This window comes from Nestor notabilis, unplaced genomic scaffold (assembly GCF_000696875.1).
Source record: "Nestor notabilis isolate BGI_N333 unplaced genomic scaffold, ASM69687v1 scaffold1546, whole genome shotgun sequence".
Lineage (NCBI taxonomy): Eukaryota > Metazoa > Chordata > Aves > Psittaciformes > Psittacidae > Nestor > Nestor notabilis.
This window is the reverse complement of record NW_009931452.1, coordinates 140484-166736: the sequence shown is the minus strand read 5'-3', so window position 1 is coordinate 166736 and position 26253 is coordinate 140484. Positions and strand designations below refer to the sequence as shown.

General features: G+C 39.2%; 1 protein-coding gene across 1 annotated transcript; it reads right to left on the bottom strand.

Annotated features, from left to right (window-relative positions):
- Positions 1 to 8240: 8240 nt before the first annotated feature.
- RHAG (Rh-associated glycoprotein) lies at positions 8241 to 23455 on the bottom strand. The gene is made up of 10 exons (XM_010015905.1): positions 23279 to 23455; positions 16076 to 16259; positions 14722 to 14872; positions 14378 to 14525; positions 13441 to 13607; positions 12359 to 12496; positions 11430 to 11551; positions 10694 to 10779; positions 10000 to 10073; positions 8241 to 8318 (listed from the first exon to the last, which is right to left on the bottom strand). The coding sequence occupies exons 1-10, from the start codon at positions 23388 to 23390 to the stop codon at positions 8241 to 8243; spliced, it is 1260 nt and encodes a 419-aa protein (XP_010014207.1). The 5' UTR covers positions 23391 to 23455.
- Positions 23456 to 26253: the final 2798 nt, after the last annotated feature.

Sequence of the window (26253 nt, the reverse complement as noted above, 5' to 3'; positions counted from 1 at the left end):
CTGGAATCTTGAGTAACAGCTCTTAAATAGTATGGAGTTATGCCTTTAGGTTCATCTGGAGTTACTGCCTTTAGTGACAAGGTGCAACAGCTACAGCTACAACCAGGCAGGAGTAGACTGTATGGGTTACATGGGAAAGAAATCCAGGAGAGCAGGTTAAGAATGGCTTAATTTTGAGTTATAAGGTAACAGATGCTGTAGGTAACTTCTAATTGAGAAGCTGAGATCCTCCATGGGGGTCTGCTCCAGGCTGCTTGACCAGAAAGACTGAGTGGATTATGCTCTCTATAGATGGATAGAATCAGCGTTATGTTCACAAAGACTTGTTGTCGATGGCTTGATGTCCAGGTGGAGACGGCTGACAAATGGCGTTCCTCAGGGGTCAATATTGGAACCTATCCTGTTCAACATCTTTGTTGGTGACATGGCTAGTGGGATCAAGCACCCTCAGCAAGTCTGCTGATGGCACTAAGCTGTGTGGTGTTGTCAACATGCTGGAGGGAAGGGATGCCATCCAGAGGGACCTTGACAGGCTTGAGAGGTGGGCTCATGCAAACCTCATGAATCTCAACAAGGCCAAGTGCAAGGTCCTTGCACCTGGGTAGAAGTAATCCCAAACACAAATACAGGCTGGCTGAAGAATGGATTTACAGAAGGCCTAAGGAGAAGGAATTGGGGGTGATGTTTGACAAGAAACTCAATGTGACCCAGCAATGTGTGCTTGCAGTCCAGAAAGCCAGCCATATCCTAGGCTATACCAGCAGGTCACAGGTGATTCCGCCCCCCAATAGTCTACACTCATGAGACTCCATCTGCAGTCCTGTGTCCAGCTCTGGACCCCCAACCTAAAGACGTGGAGCTATTTGAGTGAGTCCAGAGGAGGCCACGAAGATGCTCCGAGGGCTGGAGCACCTCTCCTATGGAGACAGGCTGAGACACCTGGGCTTGTTCAGCCTGGGCAAGAGAAGGCTCTGGGGAGACCTTAGAGCAGCTTCCATTGCCTAAAGGGGCTGACAGGAAAGCTGAAGAGGGGCTTTTGGCAAGGTCATGGAGTGACAGGATAAAGGATGATGGCTTTAAATTGAAAAAGGGTAGATTTAGATTAGATTTTAGAAATTAATTCTTTATTGTGAGGGTGCTGAGATGATGGCACAGGTTACTCAGAGAAGCTGTGGCTGCCCCATCCCTGGCAGTGTTCAAGACCAGGTTGGAAGGGGCTTTGAACAACCTGGTTTAGTGGAAGGGGGGGGGGGGGATGGGGCACAATCTTTAAGGTCCCTTCCAACCCAAACCATTCTATGATTATGCAATTCTACACATACAGAGATATGAGCTTCACCTTTAAGAAATGTTAGAAAAGCCCATCTGGAGTTTTACTCTTGAAGAATCTCTGCTAGGCACTCTCACCACTACGTGTTACTTTACCCTTTGCTGGTTACTGTTTAATGGGCGATGTCTAAATTAGTCCTTTACATTGGCAGAGACATCTGTGGGTGTAAGTCCAATCAGAAACAGCATCTCAAACACTGCCTTGAACTTTGAGATTGGGAGGAGGTGGAAGAAGAAGGATGATAGTTGCTCAGGCTTTCCTTTTCCCTTTATGGAAGATGTTAGAGATGCCAGGTCTTGAGAAAAGCAGAATTGCAGCTGACTGGGTATCTGCGACAGTTGTGAAGATTCCTCTGGAGTAACCTGAATGTGAATTCATGGCCTTGACGTGTGTTGTGGTTCAAGCCCAGCTGGCAACTCGGAACCACGCAGCCACTCACTCACTCCCCACCTTCTTCACCCTTATATCACATCGGTCACTTTTCCTCAGAAGGTGTTAAAGCACTTTGCAAACAGTGGGAATAACAGTAAGTGTGTAACAGAGGTCTCCTTCTGTTAGGTCTTGCACGAATACAACATTGTCGTAGTTCAAGCCCAGCCGGCAACTTGGAACCACGCAGCCACTCGCTCACTCCCGCCTTTCTTCCTCCCACTGCTCCCAGAGGGATGGGGAGGAGAATCGGAGGAATGTAACTCCCACGAGTTGAGATAACAGCTCTTCAGTAACTAAGGTATAATACAAACCACTACTGCTACCAATAATAATGACAAGAGGAATAACAAGGGAAAAGGACACAACCGCTCACCACCCGCCGACCGATACCCAGCCCGACCCGAGCAGCGATCTGGGCCTTCCGGGTAACTCCCCCCAGTTTCTATACTGGGCATGACGTGCTGTGGTATGGAATACCCCTTTGGCCAGTTTGGGACAGGTGTCCTGTCTCTGCTTCCTCCTGGCTTCCCCTCCTCTCTGGCAAAGCATGAGACTGAGAAAGTCCTTGGTCAGAGTAAACATTACTGAGCAACAACTAAAAACATTGGTGTTATCAGCGTTGTTCCCAGGCTGAAAGTCAAACCCCCAGCACTGCCCCAGCTACTAAGAAGGAGAAAAAATGACTGCTGTAGCTGAACCCAAGACAACATGCTGTGGGTCCTATAGTGGGAAGCTGCATTGAACAGAAGTACTCAAGAGAGGAAGAACTCAGTGCCTAGCTCCTCTGAGCTAGCTGAATAATTTTTCATGGCACATATGTCTTTGTTCTAGCAGGAGTTCAAGCAGAGTGAGATATGGGGTCAGACTGATCTGGCCACATGGTGGGGTTTGTATTGATTTGAATAGGCAAGGGTCACCTTCTCTTCCAAAACCAGAAGCTGAAACTGGTCAGGTGATCCATGCCTTACATGTTCCTGATTTTCACATAATTACTGAGACTGGAAGGGAACTCTGGATATCATCTAGTCCAACACTGCTGCTCGAGCAGGGCAACCTAGGACCAGTTGTGCTAGTCTATACTTTCCCAGTGATGGGTATTTCTTGCAATTGAATCCTTGGTACAGAGCCTGTATCTTCAGCTGTGACAATTGCCTTTGACATCCTGCTGTAAACATTACAGGAAGAGAGGTGGAGAGAAAAACTTGTATGATTGTCTCTGAATGGAGAGGCAAAGCTGAGGGGAAAACTGAGAAAAGATGTTTTCTGTTGGTTGAGGAAAGAGGGCTGAGGTACAGCTTGAGCTGCGTGTTTAGAGGCTAAGAGAGTGAAGAGCAGAGAAGGAGGTGTTAAAAGAAGAATCCATGGAGAAGAAACCATCCAGGGCTTTCACTGGGACTGACCAGACAAGATGAGCTGCAGCCTTCAGAACAGCATTTGGAAGAGCTTTCTGGTAGAAGTGTAGAGAACTAAATTGTACATGACCTTGAGGCAAGAAAGTGAAGGTTGTGTGAGGGGAGGTGCACAGGCTGAGCCCCTTGTCTTTGGTTGTTTAAGGGGTCAAGATCCCTGCAGAGATGTGAAGAAAGACATAGGAGTTGGGTCAGCCCTCTAGAGAATGAGGGTATGAAGACCTAGAGGAAGAGAATAGGGGCACTTGGCCAGGAGCCTGGAGAGGATCTAGAGCAGGCTAGCTCTTTTACCAGCTTGCACCAGTCCGCTGCTGCGCCCAGGGTCTCTGAAGAAAAGGCCAGGACATTTCATCTACCTGGATGGTGTCCTGAAAAAAGTCCAGGGCCTATGTCCAGCTGTGTGCCAGCTGGCCTGTTTCTACTCCACCTCCCCAAAGGAGGCAAAAAGGCACTGAGAATGTTGTTCTTTCCACATATATCTGGGATTTAACAATTAACAAAGCATGAGTCAGATACTGACTCTTGAAATATGAAAGGAAGCACTAATTCTGAGATATTTCCTAAGAGAAGGGCCATGGCTTTGGTCTGCGCAGAGTTTCAGAGGAAACATGTTATTTGACTGTGTGTACAAGACTCTCCAGGTGGTTGGAAGGACACTGTGGGAACTAGGGGTGTCTTTTGAAATACAATGGGAGATGGAGGCAACCCATCTCACCCTGTTGGCCTTGCCTGCTCAGTCCTGCTGATTTCCTCCAGCAGGCCTCTGGTTCCTGCAGTGTTGGCAAGTAGTGAGTGAGTCAAACAGAGTGAGATTGTCACAGACATAAGTGACAGGCTGTGAGTGTTTCTTCCATGCTTGGGAACATTTCCCATTGGTCTTGTTTTGAAGTGGAGATTCAGGATCCCGCTTTGGGCCAATCTTAGTGGCTCTTCCAAAGTCTGACAAGCAGTGTCTCCAGACATATGTCCTGAAACAGATGTGTTGTTTCTGAAGTGTTTGTTAAGTTTATGATAGTCAAGTATCTTGCTGCTCTATGGTGTTTTACATGATGAATGAGGAGAACATCACCAGGTTCTTTTAGAAACAGGAGAAAATTCTTGTAGTGCTTAGTCTGTCAGTGAGCAAGACTCGGTAGTGCAAGAGTCATTCTTTTCATTGCCCCAGCTCTCCACACCTAGTATGAACTAAAGAAAAAAAATACCCAAAATGGATGCAGACATTGGCCAAACTTGCTGGAAAATTGGTGGGTCAGGTCACATTAGCTATGTCACTCATAGCTGACACATCTTTGAAGACAACGCTGGAGACAGTTTGATTCTAAAATGGGAAAGTTGGATTTGGGGTTTTTTAAGAGTTCAGTGGATCTCATTAATATGCATACAAAGTAAATCAGTTTTTAGTTCCAAGTATAGGATTTCCTCTTGAACACGTTTGTATAGTAGTTCTGAATTGGGACAATATCTATCATTTTCTTTGCAGTAGATTGAACTAGCATTTGTGTGTATCTCTCCGTATGTGTCTGTATTTGGATGAATGTGTAAAGAATCAAGGTCTGCCTTGGAGCTAAGGGATGAGAAAGTGTAGTTGTGTGGGTATATGACCTGTGCAGTATAAGAGACCGATCCCTGGCTTGTTTGCTTGATGAAGATTCACATAGGTGTAGGGACACATATGTCAGTGGACTGTTACTATATTTTGTACTAACTGTATGCATTGTTTGTTTCTGAGTCAGAAATGAATCTGGTAAAAGTGCTGGGAAGGAAGAATAGTGTAAATCTTATAGGGCTTTGGGTGGATGGAAACTTGGTGGAGAAGAAGTCCAGGTCTGAGATCGAAACTCCCAAGGGATGGTGAGAGGTGATCCTGGCAAGAGCCTCACCATACTTTGTCAACAGCTTGATCCCAGTGAGAGTGAAAGAAGACAGCATGTCCCCAGGGAATAACAAACAAATGCAATTGATTAATTGATCATTTAACTAATGCATTTAATCAGCAACAGATTTGAATACAAATGTTAAAAGAAATTTTCTATGCAAATGTTCAGTAAATATCTTTAAAATAAATCTGCCTTTCAGGAATGAAGTATGAAAAATATTGTACTGAAAGAGGTAGTACTGCATACCTACAAAACAGTCTTCAAAGTTACGATCACCCACTAGTGTTTTCAAAAAGGGTTGAGTGTCAATAAGCTTGACATTTGGTTAGTTTAAATAAGAAATAATTGTTAAAAAGATGAAATAATAATAATAAGATAAAACTTTTTATTTCTGTAAGTCCAACTTATTTATTTTATTTAATTAAAATTTAATCCATCTGTATTTAATATTGTATAAAATTGAAAAAAAAAAAAGAGGCACTGCATTAGTAACATTAAGTTTGAAGTTTTCACTTAGAAAACCACCAATCGCAGTGGCTTCTGTCAGTTTGACTCTTACAAAGAAAGATATCTCTTTTCTGATTAGGACTGGAAACAGAAAATATGTTTTAAAGGTCGGCTGACCTAACCTTCAAAATGCTACTAATTTGGGAAATAAGAACAATATTCAAGATTTCTTCTGAGAATTGCAGAAATCTAAGAAAGAGCTTTCAGAATCCGGATGGTGGAATTTAATTTCAAACTGAAAGTAAGTTGCACACAATTGTTGCCATTTAACTATTTTTTTCTGGATATTTTTATGCATGGCTTAATAAATGAATGAATTTTTACTCACTTTAAAAAACCCAACAACTTATATCAGTGAGGTTGAACTAGATGATCTTAAGGTCCTTTCCAGCCCTAACTATTCTATGATTCGAGGATTCTGTGTAAGCTTTTTTATGTAAAAAGAAGTCACAGTGAGAACAAAGTCAGAAAGTTATTGGGAGAGGGTAAAACATTGGCAATGTTTCTGAAAACACAAAGAAATGGTAGTCATTGTGAACCTCAAATTTAGAGTAGTTATATTTTAATTTCTGGTTTCAGACCTATTCTCAAAGCTTATCCTCCACTTTGCACCTAGTTTAACTCCTCGCTTTCTTTTCCTGCCAGTGTGTGGCTCCCTCATTAATAAGCAAAAGGGTTCTTAGCAAAACATTTTAAGTTGTAAGGCTGGACACCTCTCCGTAGTGTCCGGTAACATATTACACAGAAGCTATGTACAAAAGAAGCTGTATGGACTCAGGGTATTCAAAGCTTTGATTAATTTAGGAATAACCAACCCTTGGATGAAGAACCAAATGCCACTGGCATCTGAATTATGCAGGTGAGAAATTAGGGTTTATACCTTAGAAGAAACACCATACAATTCAAGGACACAGTCATATTAAAAAGAGAGTAATGTTTAAAGCTCTGATTAAACAAAGATTATCTAGAAAGCCAACAACTGCTATATTTAATTTCCTGATGACACATCTTTGTACACCGTCTGTTGCACAGAGAGAATCTGCTCAGGGTGAAGAGCAGTCTGAAACAATCTGGGAAAATTTGATGTCCAAACTTTTCATGATGGGTGGTCAAACTGTAAGGCCTGGATTCATCTGTCCTCAGCTGAGGCACTTTTCTAAGGCTTCTGACCATAGAGAATGAATGAATTTTGGGTTGTGCATGATCAGCAACTCTCCACCATAGGAGACCACAGGAGGGAACCAAACACACATGGATCACAGAATCATAGAATTTCTAAAGTATTTTAAGGAAAAATGCATCAACAGAAATGAAAATACCTGTGCTATTTTATATTAGAGGAGCTTCTTTCCCTCTTCAGTCTGTTAAGTAAGACTTGAAATAAGTTGCTAATATAAAACAGTCTTGAAAGTTCATCCACTGGAGCTTGTCCTTCTGAGTCAACAGTGGTAGCTTTCTGAGTCTGAACAATGCCTAGAGGCACTGTGATCCTTCTGTTAGATTTTCATCTCCCATCTGTTGCCTCTCAATGGATTACCACAGGTAGGCAGGCACAGACGTGTAACTCTGCTCTCAACTTACAGCTCTGAGTTCCTTCGGATATCTCAATTCTTATCTCTCTTAATTGTGCAGCCATTATCTTTACTCTTCGGGTGGAGTTAGTTTACCTTAATTTAGCTTCACTTTTCTTCTTTCTACTTTTTCTTGTCTTAGAAGGCAGTGATTTCAAAGTAGTGACTCACCACATAGAAGTTCTCCACTGAGTCTTCTGTAGGTTGAATACAGTTGCTTTCTGATCAGCTCATAAGAATTCATGCTTTGTCTTGGAGCTAGCATTTAGTTCAGCTTGTATCTTTTGACATTAACAGTGCTACTATCCACTTACTAATGTTGGACATAATAAGACATATTATGTAGTTACCCATTTTTCATAGCACCTACTCAATTCCCCTACTGTTTCTTGAAACAATCTAAATAAATTTGTGCCAAGATTGAATTTTTTTTCACCATTTCATGTTCTTCTCTCTTTCAACAAACCTATTAACAAAGAATCTTGATAATCATATTGCTACTTAGTATACCTTGTTAATCATTACCTTCTGTGCTTTGGCATGGAAATTATTTCAGCATTTTCTTTCCTGTCATAACCAGTCTTTGAAATATAGAACATTTTCTCCTCCATTCAAAACCAGGACAACACACTTTCTGAAAAAGTTAATCTGGGATGCTCTGGTGAAAAGCTTGTTAGACTCCAAATAAGCAATATCAATCTGTTTCTTCTTGATTACCTCTATGCAGTCCCCACGCAGTCACAGATGTGACTGTAACTCAGAAATATTGCAGTTAAATATGGTATCCTGTAATAGACTTGAAACACAGAAGTTGTTTCAATGGCTATATTGATTCAGTGATGACAAAAAGTAAAATATAGGTAATTTTGCAGAGCAGTTTGTGGTGGGTTTTTCTGATGAACAAATATATTGGAAGGATCTGATTAATTCACCTGAGTTTGGTATAATAACTATGTATCCTACGATCAAGCTTGTTTTATATTTAAAAAATATAGCTACCTACAGCTCCTTGTTGAAAACCTAGTGTGGTTAGGACAATACTCATAAGTTGTTTTTTAGCATTAGAAATTTGAAAGAGCATCATTAAGATAAATATTACAGATTAATACTTTTTCTACATGGTGGCTTCAAATCTGCTGTGCTCATCATAGTTGTTGGAGTGAATTTCGTGTAGTTTCTTCTCTTCTGGAACCTGCCATGAAAATCAGAGAAGAGTTTAGCTGATGAGATATAGTCTTCCTTTTGCCATATAAAGAGACTGAAGTGCACTGAGAATGTCACTCTATTTGTATATGTTATGTTTCTGTTTATTAACTTTGGTGCAGCCTGACAAGAACCACCAGTTCTGAACTGGGGGATGAAATAAAGATTCTCTTAGTAGAAGAATTCCTTAACACTGACTTTAGCTAAGAGTTCGAAATTAATACCTGAAATTTTCAAAGAGTTCTAAAGGAATAAGGTGACTAAAGAAATGTAAAATGAAGTTGTATTCTATCAATGCCTCTTCTGATTACCTGACAAAGCTCACTTAGAATTGAGCACATTTAAGAACTTTAATATTTCTGACATTTTTATTAATTGCATATGACAACCTATTTCAGGTTTAGCAAAAAACAGTGCTTTGACTTTCCCAAGGTCAAACGGAGAATGACTTGCAGAGCTGTCATTAATAATCGCTTTTTTCTGATTGCCATTGCTACAGCTCATCTTCTGGCTCACAACTTCCCCTTACACTGCAAACTTTCACCAAAAGCCAAATTAAGCGGTTGGTTCATACTGGAATTTAATTAATGAAAAAGCTAATAAAATTGCCTTCTGGTTCACAACATTTAATTTAAAGGGAATGTATATCATGTATTTCTTTTCAAGTTTGTTTTGGCATAAAGGATAAAATTCAGATTGCCAAATTAAGAACCTGTCATTGGTCTATAATGAAGGGAGATGCAGAAAGCCTAGAAATGGTACAGGGAATTTATTAGGTTAGCCAAGAGGGTATATATGTCTGAGTTTCTGCTCTGTGCTTGATTGGCATCCAGGTCAGAGATGTATGTGGGACTCAAATGATCAAATCTAGGCCTGTATGGTATAGAGCTCTACTTTTGAGGTAGACAATGAAAGGTCTTTCATTATCAGTGGAGATTATAGACATTTTCAAGGTTTTAATTCATGTAACCTAACACAGATCTGGAAGGATTCAAATGAACTGCAATATAGAGCCATTTCTTCATTGAGCATAAAGAGAGCCTAACAGGGCTATTTCAGATGTACTTATTTCTCAGCCCGTTGTTTGTGTCTTTGTCCATAAACAAATAGTACTGGGCGGCTTCCTTCATTCAAGCAGGAAGCATAAGAGCTTCTCCTTAGCTTAAGAGAGACTCATCCCACAAATACTGAAGAAGAGCTCTAAATTTCACAGAATCACAGAATTGTTAGGGTTGGAAGGGAACTCTGGAAATCATCTAGTTCAACTCCCTGCCAAGGCAGGGCCACCTAGAACAGGTTTCATTTAGTATGAAATCCTAGATCATGCTAGAAAAGCAGCACCATTTACCCAAAAATGCAAATAGCACATGTCTAAACTACAAGAAGGAAGAGGATGCCTGTCACAGCAAGAGCTTAAAAGACAGATGAAGAGCTCCACTGAGGTCTCAATTTTTTGGATCTATTTCTGCTTCTTATTCAAGGTTAGTCCATGACAAGCTAGCAAGTCCAAAAATGACCCTGAAGGTAGCCTTAAAAATTTCACAGCCTTAGCCAGAGAAGCATTTTTGAAAGTTGACTTATATGTGCAAACCACAAACCCTAGGAAAGCAGGACTGCAGTGTGCCATGTGTATTCCAACATAATGAAAATAAAGAGAGGTTGTATCTTACCTCCCAAAACACAGAGTCATCAAAGCAGTTCTGGTCAGATATTTGTCCCAAGAAAGGCAGCTTTAGAATGCCACCTGCAGAAAGAACAGCATCAGAGGTTAAAACAAAAAAGACAAAATGCCCAAATAAATATTCCTCAGATGTGCCATGGGGAGTCTCCTATGTTTTCTGACTCATTTCGTAGTCTACAGAAATTCCCAGCCACCTGGTCACTCATTAGGAGAGGTGATGCAATTTTCTTCACGCCAGCGTGAATAAGAGCTTGCTTTAAATTGCTCTGACCTTTCCCAGATTTCAGACTGGAATTTTCTGTTTCAGCCTGGATTTTTGTTTATAAAGTATCCACAGTCACATGGAAATATGTGACACCAAAATAAGTATGTCTTCATCTCAAACTAGTCTCTGTTCAGAATTTTAAGAGAAGAATTTAATCCATAACAACATCTTACTATTCCTATACATAGGACTCAGTTTCTCTGAAGTATGTATTCAGCAACATAGCTAGGCTTCATTTGAAGACAAAATGATTGGAAAACTGCTTTTCCATATTTAAGTTTCTGCCAGCATGCCATCTTGCATTATTTCTATTTTTCTATTTTGTATTATTCACATGAAATTGTTGATACATTGAAGTTAGCCATGGGCAAAACTCTAAATTCACACATATTTCAGTTGCTATATCTGTCACACTGACCTGTCAATGCTCCACCTGCCAGAGCAATTCCAATTGTGCTGCCCAGAGCAGCAGCCTGCATGCCGGGAGTAAAGTGGATTCCTTGCCTGAAAAGGGCAGAAAACAAACCATTTATAATCTAAAAATTATTGCACTTTGAGACTGATAGTTGGTCTTAAAACATTTTACTTGCTGTCTGCTGGACAAGGTGGCACATAGGAAAATATCCAGCCATTACTTTGTACAAGACAGAAATCATGATTTTATTTTGGTTTTGTTTAAGACTACAGATAAAAACAAGGTCTTTGGAAAGGTATTAGTATCTTGTAAGCCTTGAGAGAATGCTCCCTTTTGTCAAAAAGACCAATATTTTATCTTTTTGGAGTCTTTTAAGACAGTTGAAATGGCCCATTTTGCTAATTTTCTTGGAAATCTTACAGTTACCAGTAGTGTAATTGTAGAATCATAATAAAGATTCATCTATGTTTGAATGGTTCTGTATGCTGGTTTTCTTATGATGTTTTAAATTTGTTTATTTTTACTTGAACTTTTAATTTGGAAGAAGCTTGGCATATAAACAGTATGCTAAAGGAAGGATATCAAGAAAAGTCCTATTTAAATCAGAGCACAATGTCTGACGTCAAATCAAAGATGCATTTTCTGCAAAAAAAATAATCATAATTAGATCCAAAGAAGGTGGAAAATTAGGACAGGCCTTCAAAAATCAACAGACTCCTTTCTTCTCTCTGTAACTCACCTAATTTCATCGTTTATTGCAGTTACTACAATGCCAGCAATACCTCCCAGTATTCCAGGTAACCCATGTAAATTATGAACTCCACAAGTGTCATGGATGTTCAACTTGGATGCCAACAAAGGCTGAAATGAGGAGAAAAATGAAGTTTATAGTGAGTTTATAGTCTTCCATTATCTCTAGAATGATATACAAAAGAAAGTAGTGCAGAAGTATAAGAAAATTTAATTAATTTAGGTACGCAAAGTTTAGCTATAAAACATGTTTTCTTTCCCTTCACTGTGAAATTGTTTATATACAGAGAAACCCAAATCTGTAGGTATAATGGTACAAATTTCCAAGCTTTCATCATAAATGTAATGGTACAAAACACAGCACAGTCCACTGATAATCTTTTCAGCAACTGCAGTGAAGGTTGAAAGAGGTGGCTAAGTACCACATACACACTTGTTCTGAGTCTGCTTGTCAGGTAATTTCTTCCAGAATGTTTCTCCATCAGGAAATTCCAGTTTAATCCATTTTAGTCAGAATATTTTTTTTCTACATTTTGCACATGGAACAATTCCATTTTACAATTCTTAAGTATTTTTGATTACAGATCTATTTAGAAATTTTAAAAGACTGAATAGTCCTATTTCAGTGGTACATGAACTTGGAGGAAAATTGTGGCAGCTCCTTGAAGAGAAATCCCAATTTTAATGAACTCTAATGTCTTTGTGATCCTTCCCTGCTTCTAGATGATGCACTGAAGTTAACTCATAAGCATATATTTAAATCATGCTGTTTTAAAAATTGCTGTTATCTAGAATTAGCTCTCTATACTGATGATTTCACCCAATTTCTAAACTCCCTTTCTAGCAAATCAAAACAGCTCCAGTAAAGCCAAATAAGCAGTAAGTACATGAGAGCAGAGCTGGGTCCTCAGTACTTACAGTCAGGAAGTGGAACCCAAAGACAGAGATGATTCCAGCAATGCTCCCAATGCACATGGCAGCAAAAGGTTGGATTGACAAGTCAGCACAAGTACCCACTGCTACTCCTCCTGCCAGGGTGGCATTTTGGATGAGAACCTGCAAAGAGTATACAGAGTGGAGATGATATATGTGGAACAGAGGCTTGCTTTAGAGATGAGTGACTGAAGTCTTTTTTGCATAAGGAAGTTTTCCCTTTCTTCAGGTGACATTTTTCCAATGAAGAATGAACAGGATTTCAAAGCAGGGTACGCTGTTGCATGATCAGGTTCAATGTTGGTTCAGTGCTGCTCTTAGCCAGTTTAACTGGGACCAGTTTAACGAAATCCAACTTTTGCAAAATCACCAAAACTCATCTGACCTCTTGAGAAGCCAGGCTGAGCCAGTGAGAACTGCTCCTACAATGGCAGCAAATTCTGCAAGCTTATTGAACCATGCCTGCTCATGCCGAGCTTAGACAAACACTTCTTCCAGCATCTTCTGGAAGTTGCACTTCCAGAAACTGCTGGAATTAAGTGCAGGAAAGCATAGGGGCTGGATTTTAGGATAAGGAGATGAAAGGCTGGCAGTCTAGCAGCCTCAACATAATTTGATTTGCCTGTTGTGCAGCTGCACTGTGAGATTGCTACAGAACAGATTGTTGCTTTGAGAGACCTATTCTGGCTATGGCAATACAGTAACTCACATCATAGGATCTTTAGAATAAGACCCGAAAGTCCATCTGAATGTTGGACTAATGTCTCTATGGTCCAGAAGGTTCTGTTAACAAGAGAGAACAAAGGAGCAGGACCATCACTATAATATCTAAGAGCTTTTCACTCTCCAGATGAAGTGATCACACTGAGGAATTGCCACATACCTGAAGTAGTGTGGGTTGCCTCAGGACCTGATCTTACATTATAGTTTTTAGAAATATAATAGCTCTAATTTGCCCAGAGCATGAGAAAAGGCTCCAGATAGCTCATGGATATTTGGAATCTGTCTAATCATCGTTATTATAGAGGGCTGACTTGATTTATCAGAGGTTGCAATGTGATTCTTACCATACTGAATTTGCCTCTTTGATCCAGCAGGCTGGAGAGGGCGAATGTTACAACAGTACACGCAGCCAAGGAAAAGTAGGTGTTGACAATTGCTTTAATATAGTAAATACTTCCAGATGCAATGGCAGAGTTAAAACTGGGCCAAAAAAGCCAAAGGAACAAGGTACCTGGATGAATAGAAGTCAAAATGAAATAAAGACTGTTCAGTCTCAAGGGGTATTTCAGTGTGAAAGATCCAACAGAACAGAACTAGCTGCAAGAAATGAGGAAGGTTATCAATAAGAAACATGAAATTGCCAAAATGCTGGAAGAAATAATTGATTATGCAGAAGCTTTTGACATTGGCATTTGTGATTTGGACACATGGTATTAACCAGATCTTACTGGAAGACTTTAGCACATTGTGATTCCCTTGTCGTGCTCCACTCACTGCCAAAGCTCACCAGCACTGTGCAAACCATACCAGCATAGGATGCATTAGCAAGACAGTTCACATGCAAATCCTTTATCATCTGCTGATATAATTGATAGTTTTAGGTGGTAAATTGATTTACCAATAGATCTCACAGGCAGATAGGTGTAGAATAGATCTCATGGACAGACAGGTGTATGGCTCCTAACATTCTTTAGTGGGATAGGCACAGTTCAATAATTTTATTTATGGCCAGCTTCTATGAAATGCTGCTTATAACAGAAGAGCTAGCAAAAAGTAAGTCACCACTAATGCACAGTAAAAATGCATCTTTAACTTGACTTTTCCTACAGGAAAAACTGTAAAAATATGTGTCACTGAAAACACTGTGCATACATCAGACAAAAAAGAATATGTGTCTAGGAGTGTACTTAAAAAATAGATGCAGTGTAATAATAAGCAATCATTAAAATGCAAGAATGAAAGACGGATGAACTGATTAGTATTCACTATTACATCACTTACCAATCATGGCTGATATGTCTGACTGATAGGTAGATTCTTCATTTTCATGCTTTTTTTTCAATCCAGGACGATACAAGACCAGGGTTACAGCTAAACCAAAATAAGCTCCAAAAGCATGGATGGTCATTGAGGCTCCAACATCTGTAGCCTGTAGTAAAGACCCAGAATAATGCCACAGATTTTATACAGCGTAAGGATGAGGTTTCAATGAAGGAGAAGTCAGGATGACCTTAATAGTTTATTTTCTATGATAGAAACTAAAACCTAGAGTATGTAAACTGGAGGTATTACAAAGTGAAAGCATTTTTTATAAGCAGAAAATAATTACTGATAAATAATTGTACCTGAAATACTTCTGTAACTAGATGTTCATTGCAGGCAAAGATTGTAATCTCCAGAATTGTCAAGATCAGCATTTGAAGAGGACTTGTTTTCCCCAGGACTGCTCCAAATGAAATCAAAGCTGTTGCTGTACTGAAGTCTGAATTTATTATGCTGAAGTTAATAAAAAACAAAGCAAAACAAAAAACTAAATCAGTTTAAAAAGACCTGAAATAAGGCTCTAATATCAAACCTGTCATATCATTGAAATGATAGAATTTTACATCTTCAAATATGAAATTATTAAGATCATCTTTGTGGACAAAAATTAAAGCAAACCTTTCCAGATGGGTTTTGTAGAGATCTTACCAGCTACTGAGGAAAAAGTTTGGGAATGTTATCTCCTGTTTATACCATATACATGCTCAGCAGGGTGAAATGACAGTGAAAAGTCAGATGAGATATGTATTGCAGATGTGCAGGAATATTTCCAGCTCTGACTGTCACTGGAACCCCAAAGAGGAGAGGGAACTTACAGCATGGTCTATCTCATTCCAAAAGCCTTGCATGCCTTCCTATCACTGTGCATCATGTTTGCGTTAGCTGTCAGGAAGGACTAGTGTTAACTGATTATGGGGAATGGCAAAGATAAATAAAACCACAAACTGGTCAAAACCTTGCAGCACAGAAGGGCACTAACTTACGGGTCCCTCTACAAATGCATATCTATAAGCATTAAGGAACTACTTATGTTATTTCTGCTTGTCCCTCGGTAATGTTTGGATGTTGTTCCTTTCTAAATTGTCAACAACTTGTCTCAGAAAAAAAGAAATGCAGATGTGGAAAACCCTCTGAGACCTTGGCAGAAGCAGGACAGATGAATGGGACAGGTAAAAGTATCTAGGGGTATTGTTCATAAGGTCTCTTATTCCATGATTGGGGTCCAAAACCTACTGCAGTATGGTACTCATGCAATCATTCCCTGAGAGGTGGAAGAAAATCTTATGAGTGGATACATGTATTATTCCACCCATGTTCCAGCCACTCTTCCATGTGTTGTGGAAAGACAGATCCTTTCATGCCTGCTGGCTGCAGGAGAAACTGGAATTCTTCCAGTGTCCACAGCTCCAGAATTTCAAAGTAGTCTCTACACGTAATGTAGCATGTCAGATTTCACCCCACTCTTTGGTACTCTTGGTCCAGTGCACCATGTGTTGTCCCTTTAGAGGTGAAGGCCATATGAATGTCAAAAGGTGGACAGTAGAGGCTCAAATAAATTTCAGTGAACTTACAGTCTGATCCCATAGATATTGTAGTTAGGGCTTCTCCTGTTATCTCAAAAGATAGAAATGTTAGTTTTGGTAAATTCACATGTACCTTTTGTTATCAACATGAATTTTCCCTCCTTTCATGTGCCAAAATCCTTGCATCAGGGTTCCCCACTGGAGACCGAAGGCAGCAATGAGCATGCTAATACCAACACTGCTGAATCCATATTTCTTCAGAAAGGTCATCAGGAAACCAAATCCAACAAATATCATCACATGAACATCCTGAAAGACTGAAGGAAAAACATGACTGTGTAGTGACTATGAAGAGCGAAGGGAGGCAAGCTAGGGACAAGTGAGGATTTAACAGAAAATAAAAGAGTTCCGACTCATGTCATCAGTGTGATCCATACTTTCTCTTTTCATGACCAGTCTACTAGTTGAAGATTGAGTGCCTGGAAAGTGCAGATTTTATTCCTTGCTATATCATTTTGGGTAGAACACTAGATCTCTATACTAGAAAATTTAGTGTATTTGGAGTTGTTTTCTGTGTATGATGCTACCTGGAATATCACAGCTTCATGTCTTTACAGAAAAGTTCTCTTCCCTCTCAAACAAACCTTGTCACATCCAGCAGGTTCTGGCAAACTCCAAAATTGTGCATGAGATCTGTTTGGTAGAGTGCTAGTTGGCTCAGTGAAAGGTATGCTTGTGATCCCTAAAAATTACTGTCCAAGAGATTAATTTCTTTCTATGTGTAAAATAAAAAGGCATTTAAGGTAAAGTCTAAAGTAATAAATTAATATTGCTAATCAACATATACTTAGCCCTCCTTCAAACATGATCCCCCCACAAATGTGACTTTTGTTAAAGTCTAGGTAGTTCTTTTTCTATCATTTTTAAAGGCTTTTTAATGCAAACTGAGTTTATCACCACGAATATTTTATATTTTAAATATTTTGCTACTCTGAACTGTTTCCCGTGATTTAATGGGCTCTACACCAAACATGCTTGAGTTCTGTAACTGAATCTTTCTCTGATTTTATTGTTAGTAAGAACCTCAGTATAGGGAAACTGTGTCTTTAATTTCTATTTCATTGCCTCCTATATGCAAATATACAGGAAAAACTTGAGACGTTGGCTTTAAGTTACATTTCCCAGTTACCTAGTTTTGCTATATGCATTACCAAGTTTAGCCAAAAGAGGGCCCAGAAGTATAATAAATTACTGAAGATCCCTAATAAACAACTATATTTGCACCATCATATTCCATGACACAGAAATGCAAACACGCATATAGTAAGATCCTTCACAGTGGACTTCACACATCTAAAGAACAGCATAGAAATGCAGGTGGTTTGCAGACGTTTCCAACCCTTTTTCTTCCTTTTTAGCCTGGACATTTTTACATTTATTTCCTGACTTCAATAATAGCCAGTGATGGGACTCTTGAAGCCCCTGCAGTCCTTTGGAAGCTTCATATTTTCCTCCATGTTACTAAATTTCCAGAACTACCATCCAAAAACTCTTGTATTATGCTTATTACTTATTTTAAAAGATAAACAATTAACTTATTTTCCCCATTTAGGCTTTGCCTTTGATATACTTGTATATTTTGTATCTCAACGCTGTGTTAAAATAATTGTCTTGCTTAGAGCTCAACATATTCCCTTACTTCAGAGGACCTGCCAAGAGATGAAAAACATATGGCTGGGGACAATCCAAACCATGCTAATACAACCTTCCTGATCCTATAAGCAGCAAAATCTTTAGTAGCTTAGGGGATGCAGAATCCAAAACACAGCTTAATTTTCCCATATTCCTGTGTCAGGGGAGTCAGCAGGGGGTGTTTAGGAAAAGGATATAAAAGTACAAAATAATGTGACAGGTACATCTGTCTGTGCACCCTCCCAGCTTGCAGCAGCCTGTGCCACAGGAACATAGAACTGCATCTTCGTACCTGACTTGACTGTGGTGGTGGACTGCACATCTAGAGCAATTCTCCTTCAAATGTCTTAGAAAACAGGTAGCAGTGAGAACTGAACTGAGGTCGAACTGAGTGGTTAGCGTTCCCTTTGTTCCTCTAACACCACCATGATGATCTCTGGTACAGGTGGTCACCCAGTTTTTCTTTTTAAGTGGGAGAAAAATATCTTGACAGGTCACATGAGAAATCTCTTTTCAAATAAGGGAGGGCACAAGCCAAGATTGCTTTCCCTCTTTTTTGAGGGTAAGTGGAAACTGGATGCTGAACAAGCCTTTTTTCTCCTGTTTAAAACAATTTTCTGTGAGTGACCATTCACCTCTTAGCCTGTGGGATCAGCGCCTCTGCATTTGAGAAGTGGCCCTGTTTATTTGTCTGACTCTTGTAATAGGAGCTTGTTAATGTTACAAAAAAATATACAGAACTAGAGGGCAAATCCATAAAAGCTACACCGCAACATCTACAAAAGTAGCCTTTTTGTTTGATTTAGCTGAAGAAAGTGGCAGTCAAAGTGATACATGACTTCAGCAGTGTTCAGTTTATACTACACTCCAGTTTCATGCACAAATTGAGGGGTATGTTTGAAAATTACCTACTTCTTTGTTTTTATTATTTAACCAGCCTATGCCATGAAATTTCTTAAGAAGTTTTGGTTTTGCCCATTCAGGGTACTCAGCTCCAGGTAAGAAATTTTTTCCAGTCTCCCAGAGGATATTACAGTTTGTTAGCATATTACTTGCTCTTGTTTGCAATCTCCTGGTTGCAATTATTAACATTAATGTTAACCGCTAACCAATAATAATTTACTTACATTGCAGACAAGCAAGTAAATTTTTCCCTCTGAAACTTCCCACTCATATATACCACATCTCAGTAAATCATACCTAGATTAGTAAAAGGATGCTTTAATGTTTAAGTAACCTGAGTCTACATGTGAGCAAAAGAACAGGTTTCAAAAGCACATTGATGACTGAGGAGTTTAATTCTCAGTGCCCATCAAGAGGGCTTCTGCATGCTCAGGTCTCTTTTGAAAGGTGCTTTTAGAAATCTCACCTGGGCCCTGAAGATTAGAAGCAATTCTTTTTGAAGCAAGAAGCTGTTGACTGTAATCCTGGGTCCTTTTGAGAGCAAGCCAGGATTCACATGTTTTAAGGCTGTCTGGACTTATTTACACAAAAGATTAAAATTAGGTTAATTTATGGATGTTGAGGGTAAATTTCAACTAGTCTAGCCCATATCTTGCACTTCGACTACCTCTTAAGCACCTTTTTAAAGAAAAGAAGATCTGGAATCATTTTAAATGATTGGGAAAAATCCCCATGATTTGAAATAAAGTGTTTCAATAACTAGTTGTGTTTAAGAACATACAGTTCTTCTTTTCTGTGAGACAGGAAAATAAAGATTGGGAAAAACTTTCCAGTAGATCCTGAACAAAACCACTGCGTATGATTCTTCAAGGCTGCCCATGACCACTGTATTAATTCCACTGCAAGGTTCCCACACGGTTTTCTGTCTCAACGCAAAGATGCTTGTAGCATCTCGGTTTATACTAAATACGTGATTTTGCTCTGCCTAAAAAAGTAAACTGGAGAACCCTGAACAAGAGGAGTGCATAAGTTTTCCTAAGCCATGAGCCATAGATCAATCACAGGACATTACGTACAGGGCACCAGTACTAAAGAAATCCTCTAAGAGTGCTTGCTTGTCACATGCCCTTGTCCTCCCATTCTAATAGCACAGCACACCTGAAGTTGTCCATCCATACGCTATGCTTGTACCTGCATTCACCAGAAATAGATAAAATGCAAAGTTATGCTTTGGGAATGATCTCAGCTCAGCTGTCCTTACCTGAGTACAAAACTGTGGTGATCCTCAATTATTATTTTCGTCTTCCTGCAGCCCAAAAATACTGAAACAGCTTTGATTCATGGTGCTGAGGTATTTAAGGCATATAAAAGCAAGCCCTGCTCTGCAGTTATGAGAATGTAAATCGGCCCCTGGCCAAAACAACTAAATCTTTGAGGTACAGATGGGTTACCATCTTTGGGAATAGCATGGGAAGCAGTTTGAACTCATTGTTTTGTGAATTCAGGGTAAGTCCTGGCTCAGGATACATCCTAATACATTTACAAAACCATAGCCCTAACTTTCTGTTGGGTCCTCGGACAAACTGTGCTCTTGTATACATTTTCTATGCAGAGAATTTTGAGATGAAGAGCACATAAAAGTGAAAACAAGTATAAGGTATAAGGGTATAAGGAAAACCTGCTTTTATTCCACTTACTGTGAATGAGATCCATCAGCATTTTTTAAATCAGCATCGAAAAGTCCAACATGAAATCTGTGGTGTTTGCTTAGTTTATGTCTCTACTGGGTCCTGAACGGCCTGCCCAAATGGCAAATGGCATAGGTTCACTTACACCTGTACAGCTACATGCTGTTCTCTCCCAAAACACTGTTCCCATCTGTACTGTTTATTGAGAATAGTCCCTTAACCTATGATGTGTCTAAAGCCATACCTAAGAGGAGGTCAAGGAGCTGGTTTGCACCCAACAACTTGCAACTAAGTACCACACAGCTGCTCACTCACATCCCCTGACTAGCAGGGGAGGAGAATTTTAAAAAAGGTAAAACCCATGGATTGAGAAAAGTACAGTTTAATAATTAAAATAAGGTATGATACAATACTACTAATAATAATGAAAAGGGAAATAACGAAACAAGAGAGAGAGAACAAAAAAAGCCAACAAACAACATGAAACACAATACAATTGCTCACCACGCACTGATGGATGTACAGCCCATCCTCAAGAAGCAATTGGTACCTCCTGGCCAACTCCCCCCCGTTTACATACTGGACACAACGTGCTGTGGTATGGAATACTCCTTTGGCTAGTTTGGGTCAGGTGTCCTGTCTCTGCTTCCTCCCGGCTTCCTGTGCCCCTCCTTACTAGCAGAGCATGAGAGACTGTAAAGTCCTTGATTGGGGCAAGCATTACTTAGCAATAACAAAAACCATCAGTGTGTTATCAGCATTGTTCTCAGACTGAAGCCAAAACACAGCACTGCACCAGCTGCTGAGAAGAAAATTAACTCTATTGCAGTTGAAACCAGCACAATGAGCCAAAACCATGCCAGGAGCTTGCTAGTAGTTCAATAGTATAGATGGCTGGGGGACAGTGCGCAGGTCATACACTGCCTGTGCAGGAAAGCATGTGAGCCAGCAGGCAATTTCTCCTACATATCTTAGGCACTGTTATTATGGAAGGAATAGCTATGGGTGATCCCTAACTGGATAGATTACTTTTAAAGGCTTATATTGTAGTGTTAGGACCTGGTGAGAAGAATTCTTTCCTCTGTGATGTTAATGAGGCTTCTGCCCTCTCTCTGATGTTTTTTTAAAAAGGAGATATTAAATTAAAAAAAAAAAAAAAAAAAAAGCAGGCCTGCAAGAGAGAGTTTTGTTAAGTGTGGGAACAGCCCATCCCAGGAGCTACCAGGGGGCACAATACTCATGGTGATGCATGCGGCATAGGCAATCTTCATCCAGAAGATTTGAGGGTTACGAAGAAATGCAGCACAAATTTTAAAGGGCCACTGAAGACTCAAATTACTGGCATGAGGATCCCATGAACCTTTGTTCATTTTCCTTGGTAAGGAAGACTCCATGAAAATGCAGGTCAATTTTGCACCAGAGTAGTGCACAATCAGACTGGAAAAGGTAATTTTCTCTATTTTTGTGGTGTGAATAGACCTTAATCTGAGTTTTAAGGACCCGTTTCCTAGATAGCATCCTTCTGGTTTACCAAATTTTACAAAGATGCCCAGAACACTTATGTTCTGTGGCTGTATCAGTTGCTGTTGTGTTGTTTTCGCGTAAAGTCAGAGAAGAGGTAGGTGGACAGGGGTATTAGGCAATAGCTATATTAACAAAATAACAGTGCCTGAGTAGAGTTATCTGTGCTGTCCAATTATTAGTGTGGTTTCTTACACAGTTTTTGCCTAGGCCAACTATCACCTCCTAGGTCACAGCGGACCAAGGATCATTCCCAATATACTCTCTATATATTGGACCACCTAATTTAGGGACTGCGATAGTTCAGTATCATGGACATGGCTAAGCTGCATCTCAGAAAGCAAATGGGCTCTGACACAGCCCAAGCTACCATCTCTTGGCGATACTGCTGGATTTTAGTGGAGTTAACCCAAATATGAGTAATTAGCCCCAGATGTTCATCATCTGACTTGCATCTGGAACTGAATAATGTCATGCATTCATCGTTCTCTCCAGTGGGTATTTCTCTGTTTGAGAATAGACAACACAAGACTACTATGGGGTAAAATGACCATGAGGTCACATTCCTCTGTAACAGTCACTGAAAGCACAGTTGGAAAGATAAAAAGAAGGATACATTCAAAATTACATCAGTACTACATGCAGGCAAGGAGGTCAATGTTATGATCCTCATTGAGAAGGTTGCAATCAGACTACAAGCTGTAGTCTGATTCAGAGGCAAGAAAACAAACAACAAACCTTCAATGCTGCCAGGAATACACAGGCTACTCCTCTGTATACTTGTTTTTCTATCTATTTACAGTCTGATCTTTGTATGAGGAGGAATAGGGTGTGAGAAGTCAGTGACTATTTCTGAGGCCATAGCTTTTTTGCTGAACTTCATCAAGCATTTGCAGAACAACAAATCAACAGAAATGTTTGTAGGCTGAAGCATTACTGTCTACAGTTGAGCCACTGCTTTGAAAGGTAGGAGGGGGTTATCTACCTTGTGACAAAAACTATTGCCCTTTGTGGAGTCCAGCTTCTGCAAACATATTTTATAATGATGATGAATATACTGAATATGCTGCCCAATTTCCATGTTCTCATACAAAAACTTTTTGAAGTTCGGATGACAGAAAATGTTTCATTCATTTTAATAATCAAGATAGAAGATCAGCAAGAAACATTACTACCTATTTCTGGAAAATGCTAGAATTGCTCAAAGCAATCAATATTTCTCCAAGTTTTAACCTGCTATGCAAACACTAGAACTATTTTCAGGATTTTTCTGTCCCAGAACAGCTCATTGTAGCAGTTAGGTCAATTTAGTATCTTTCAGAATTCAAAACACTCTCAGAATTTTGTATGTGCTCAGCTTGAATTTACCTTTGAAGCCAGCTGCTTTCACGCCTCAGAAAAATTTTGTTTGCCTCAAAGCATGCTTTTCTTTTCTAGCTATATCAGTAGGCCTAATAAGTTAGTCAGAAATCTTGTTTAGAATTAATTTAAAAAAATTATAACTTCTATAAATGTTAGATAGCAACACTTACTTGGATATAAAATTTGAGGGTGATCACCATTTTCATATTCCACAAATATCCCAAACAAAACAATGATGAACACTTCCAGAAGAAGAGCCACAATTGAGAACTTGAACCTCATGTTGGTGTCAAGAGTTGAAGGCACTGCAGGGGAGGAGGTGTTTGTGAGAGCCTGATAAAAGACACTTGCCTTTAGTGGATCCTACTTCAGTGGATCTGGGCGATACAGCAAGAAAAAAAACAGCCGAGCACACCGTCACACCCACTGTGGGAGGGAAACAGTATGGGTCAATACAGTGTTTTCTATTTCCCAGGCTATTCCTGTGCATAAAATGCTGGCTTACATTTCTCTTTCTTTTATCAACTGGCAGTTCACATCATTTAGCCACAGCTATGCTTCTTACTGTCTTATAAGTATTTAAAAAAGAAATAGCCTAAAAGAAAATCTCACAGAGCCTGGTTTGGTGCATGTAGTAAGGAATGCTGTGTCAGTCAATTGTGTTTCCTGTAGCAAATAATTCCTTCAAGTTGTAGCTTTCGTTTTAAAAGGTAAATAATTTTTCAACTTATATGAAATACGGATAATATCTCTTCATATAGGATATGATAAACAAAGAGAATCTCTTTCAGCAGGGTGGGGAAGTTATCTCACAGCGAATGAAGTACTCAGAGCACATGTTCTTATTGTGAATTCTGTTTAAACACAAAATAATTACACTTCCTTAGGAGAAAAAAGGATATTCCTAGTTGTAAAAAAATAAAGTTGAAGATAATTAAAAAGAGGAATTAGAAAAAACAGCTCAGATTTTCAGTTTTAATTTTTGGGGTTTTTTTGCATTTCCCTTAGCTCAGACAATGAAAATAGTTCAAAGACCAAATATCTTAAATGGTTTTTAAAAGATCAGTTTGTAAGCTTTATCATAAATGAAGGAGCAAATTACATTTCTCTTAGATTTCTGTTGGCTGATCACTTGTTCTTGAGATTCACGTTGCTTGTCAAAATTTGTCTTGACTGTTCAAAAGTTTTTATTTTATGTTTGTGATACAAACTTGGCCTCTGTTAATCCAGTATTCAGAAGATAGGCCAAAATTGTATCATAGGAGCATTTATTTAATTAAAAATTGTATCTATTAAAAAAAGGGATGATACTGCAGTAGTAGATAACTTGGTCATGAAGTAGTAGTGCTAAGTTACTGCAATAAAATTCCACGTCAATCCTTAAACATGAAAATCAGCATAATCTATCAATGTTGGCAGGTGCTGCTAAATTTGTCTGTTGTCCTGGTGAGACTACTGTTGGAAAACTGCCCACATGCTATGAGATTTAAAGAACTCATTTCTTTTTAGGGTACATCTATACTGGTGTACTGGGCAGTGCCATGGCCTTTTCTCTGGTCCTGAGGCCAATTTACATATTTATCAATCTTTAATTTGCCAAGCAGAGTGGCAAGGCACCTTTTAGGAATGATGCCCTGTTCATGGTAAGTCCTGGACTAAGCCTCCTTGACACTGCTCTTGTAATCTTAAGAGTGGATAAAAGCAAGAAGAACATACCAGTCTAGCACAGACACAAACTTCTAAGTGGCAAAGCTAAAATAAGCATATATGTATTTTTATTTTCTAGTGACTGTATTTCATTTGAACAGCTCAAAGAGCGGAAGCAGAGCTTTGTTAAAAAGCTATTGATCATCCTTGCTGTACCAGAGGATAAGGCAATGTTTGATTGTAAAGTTCTGTGAGCTCCTTCATTTTTACAGGAAGTGATAAAAAAAGAACAAAATCACAAGTAAAGTTCACTGTTTTTTACCCATAGCTCAGACATGAATATCTTGTGCTATTTATTATATAATGTTTTACTTAGTGAATATCTCACATGATATGTGTGCAATCTTTGTATTAAGTCCTTTCAGTAGTGCAGAAAAGTCTCTTTGTTGAAATCTTGCTGGGGAAAGTGCTTTTTAATAGATGTTTAAATTTTAAAATGTGACAAGCTCCTTCAATTAGGTCTTTCTCTGAGATTATTACTTTACATTTTAAATTGCACACAGGTACAAAAACACACACACACACAGACACACAATCTATATTGAAAGAGTATTCATGCATGTCTGTTGGTCATGTTATGCTGCCTTTGTAGTTAATGGAAAATTATGTACATTTAGACAAAAGGATTGATCTTAGGAAAACATATATAATTCTCATTTCCCTTCATTGATTATAGTACAAGCTTTTGGTAAAGAGTTCAGATTTAAGCATGCAAACTCTAGAAACTTGACTGAGGACCAAGCTTTTCAAACAAGATTTTGAAGGACTTGCCAAACGTGCTCATTTGCTCTACTGTAATAGACATGGCTTGTGAAGCGCACGAGATGGGGGTCTGTTACCTGAGAGTACAAACAAAAGCTGTGCTTCAGCATGTATGTGCCAGAAAGCTGATGTATTGGTGTAAGTGGAATACACTGTTCTTAAGAATTATGTTTAGCAAACCTCACATTGCCTTCTCAACAGACTGCCCAATGCCCAGCTTTCCCTCCTCCTGCCTCCCCTCTTTTTCCTTTTCTCTTTCTTTTTGGCCAGAAAGAGCAACTTAGCTGTTTTCCCGGTGAGGTAAACTGATGTCCAGCAGCCATAGGCATATGCCCCCTATACATGTAGGGGTAATTTATATGCCAATAGGGATTCAGAAGAAATTGTATTCCAATATTTATGTATTCCAATATTTGTTCTTCTAAATAAATGAAACATGTCTCACCATTAATGGGGATTATTCTGTCAACAATTAACTTCAGGTATTACTAACTTTAAGTAAAAAGGACTAACAACTTTAGTTGCAGGAGAGGTACCAGAGAATTCCATCCAGTTAAGCTGTTTGGCTAAAGCATACCCTGTTGAAGAGGAGTGTGATCAGCTGTTTGCAAGAGATAACAGGGTTCATTCTCCCTTACACAAGGACCAGTCTGTACTGCTCGTGTGATAAAAAGGG

Bases quoted from the DNA above. Each gene is read 5' to 3' on its own strand.
- RHAG (XM_010015905.1), bottom strand. From the start codon at position 23,390: ATGAGGTTCAAGTTCTCAATTGTGGCTCTTCTTCTGGAAGTGTTCATC. The intron at 13,608-14,377 runs GTAAGTGATGTA...CTATTCATCCAG, and splicing joins AGACATATCAGCCATGATTG to GTACCTTGTTCCTTTGGCTT. The intron at 10,780-11,429 runs GTGAGTTACAGA...TGCCCTTTTCAG, and splicing joins GCAATAAACGATGAAATTAG to GCAAGGAATCCACTTTACTC.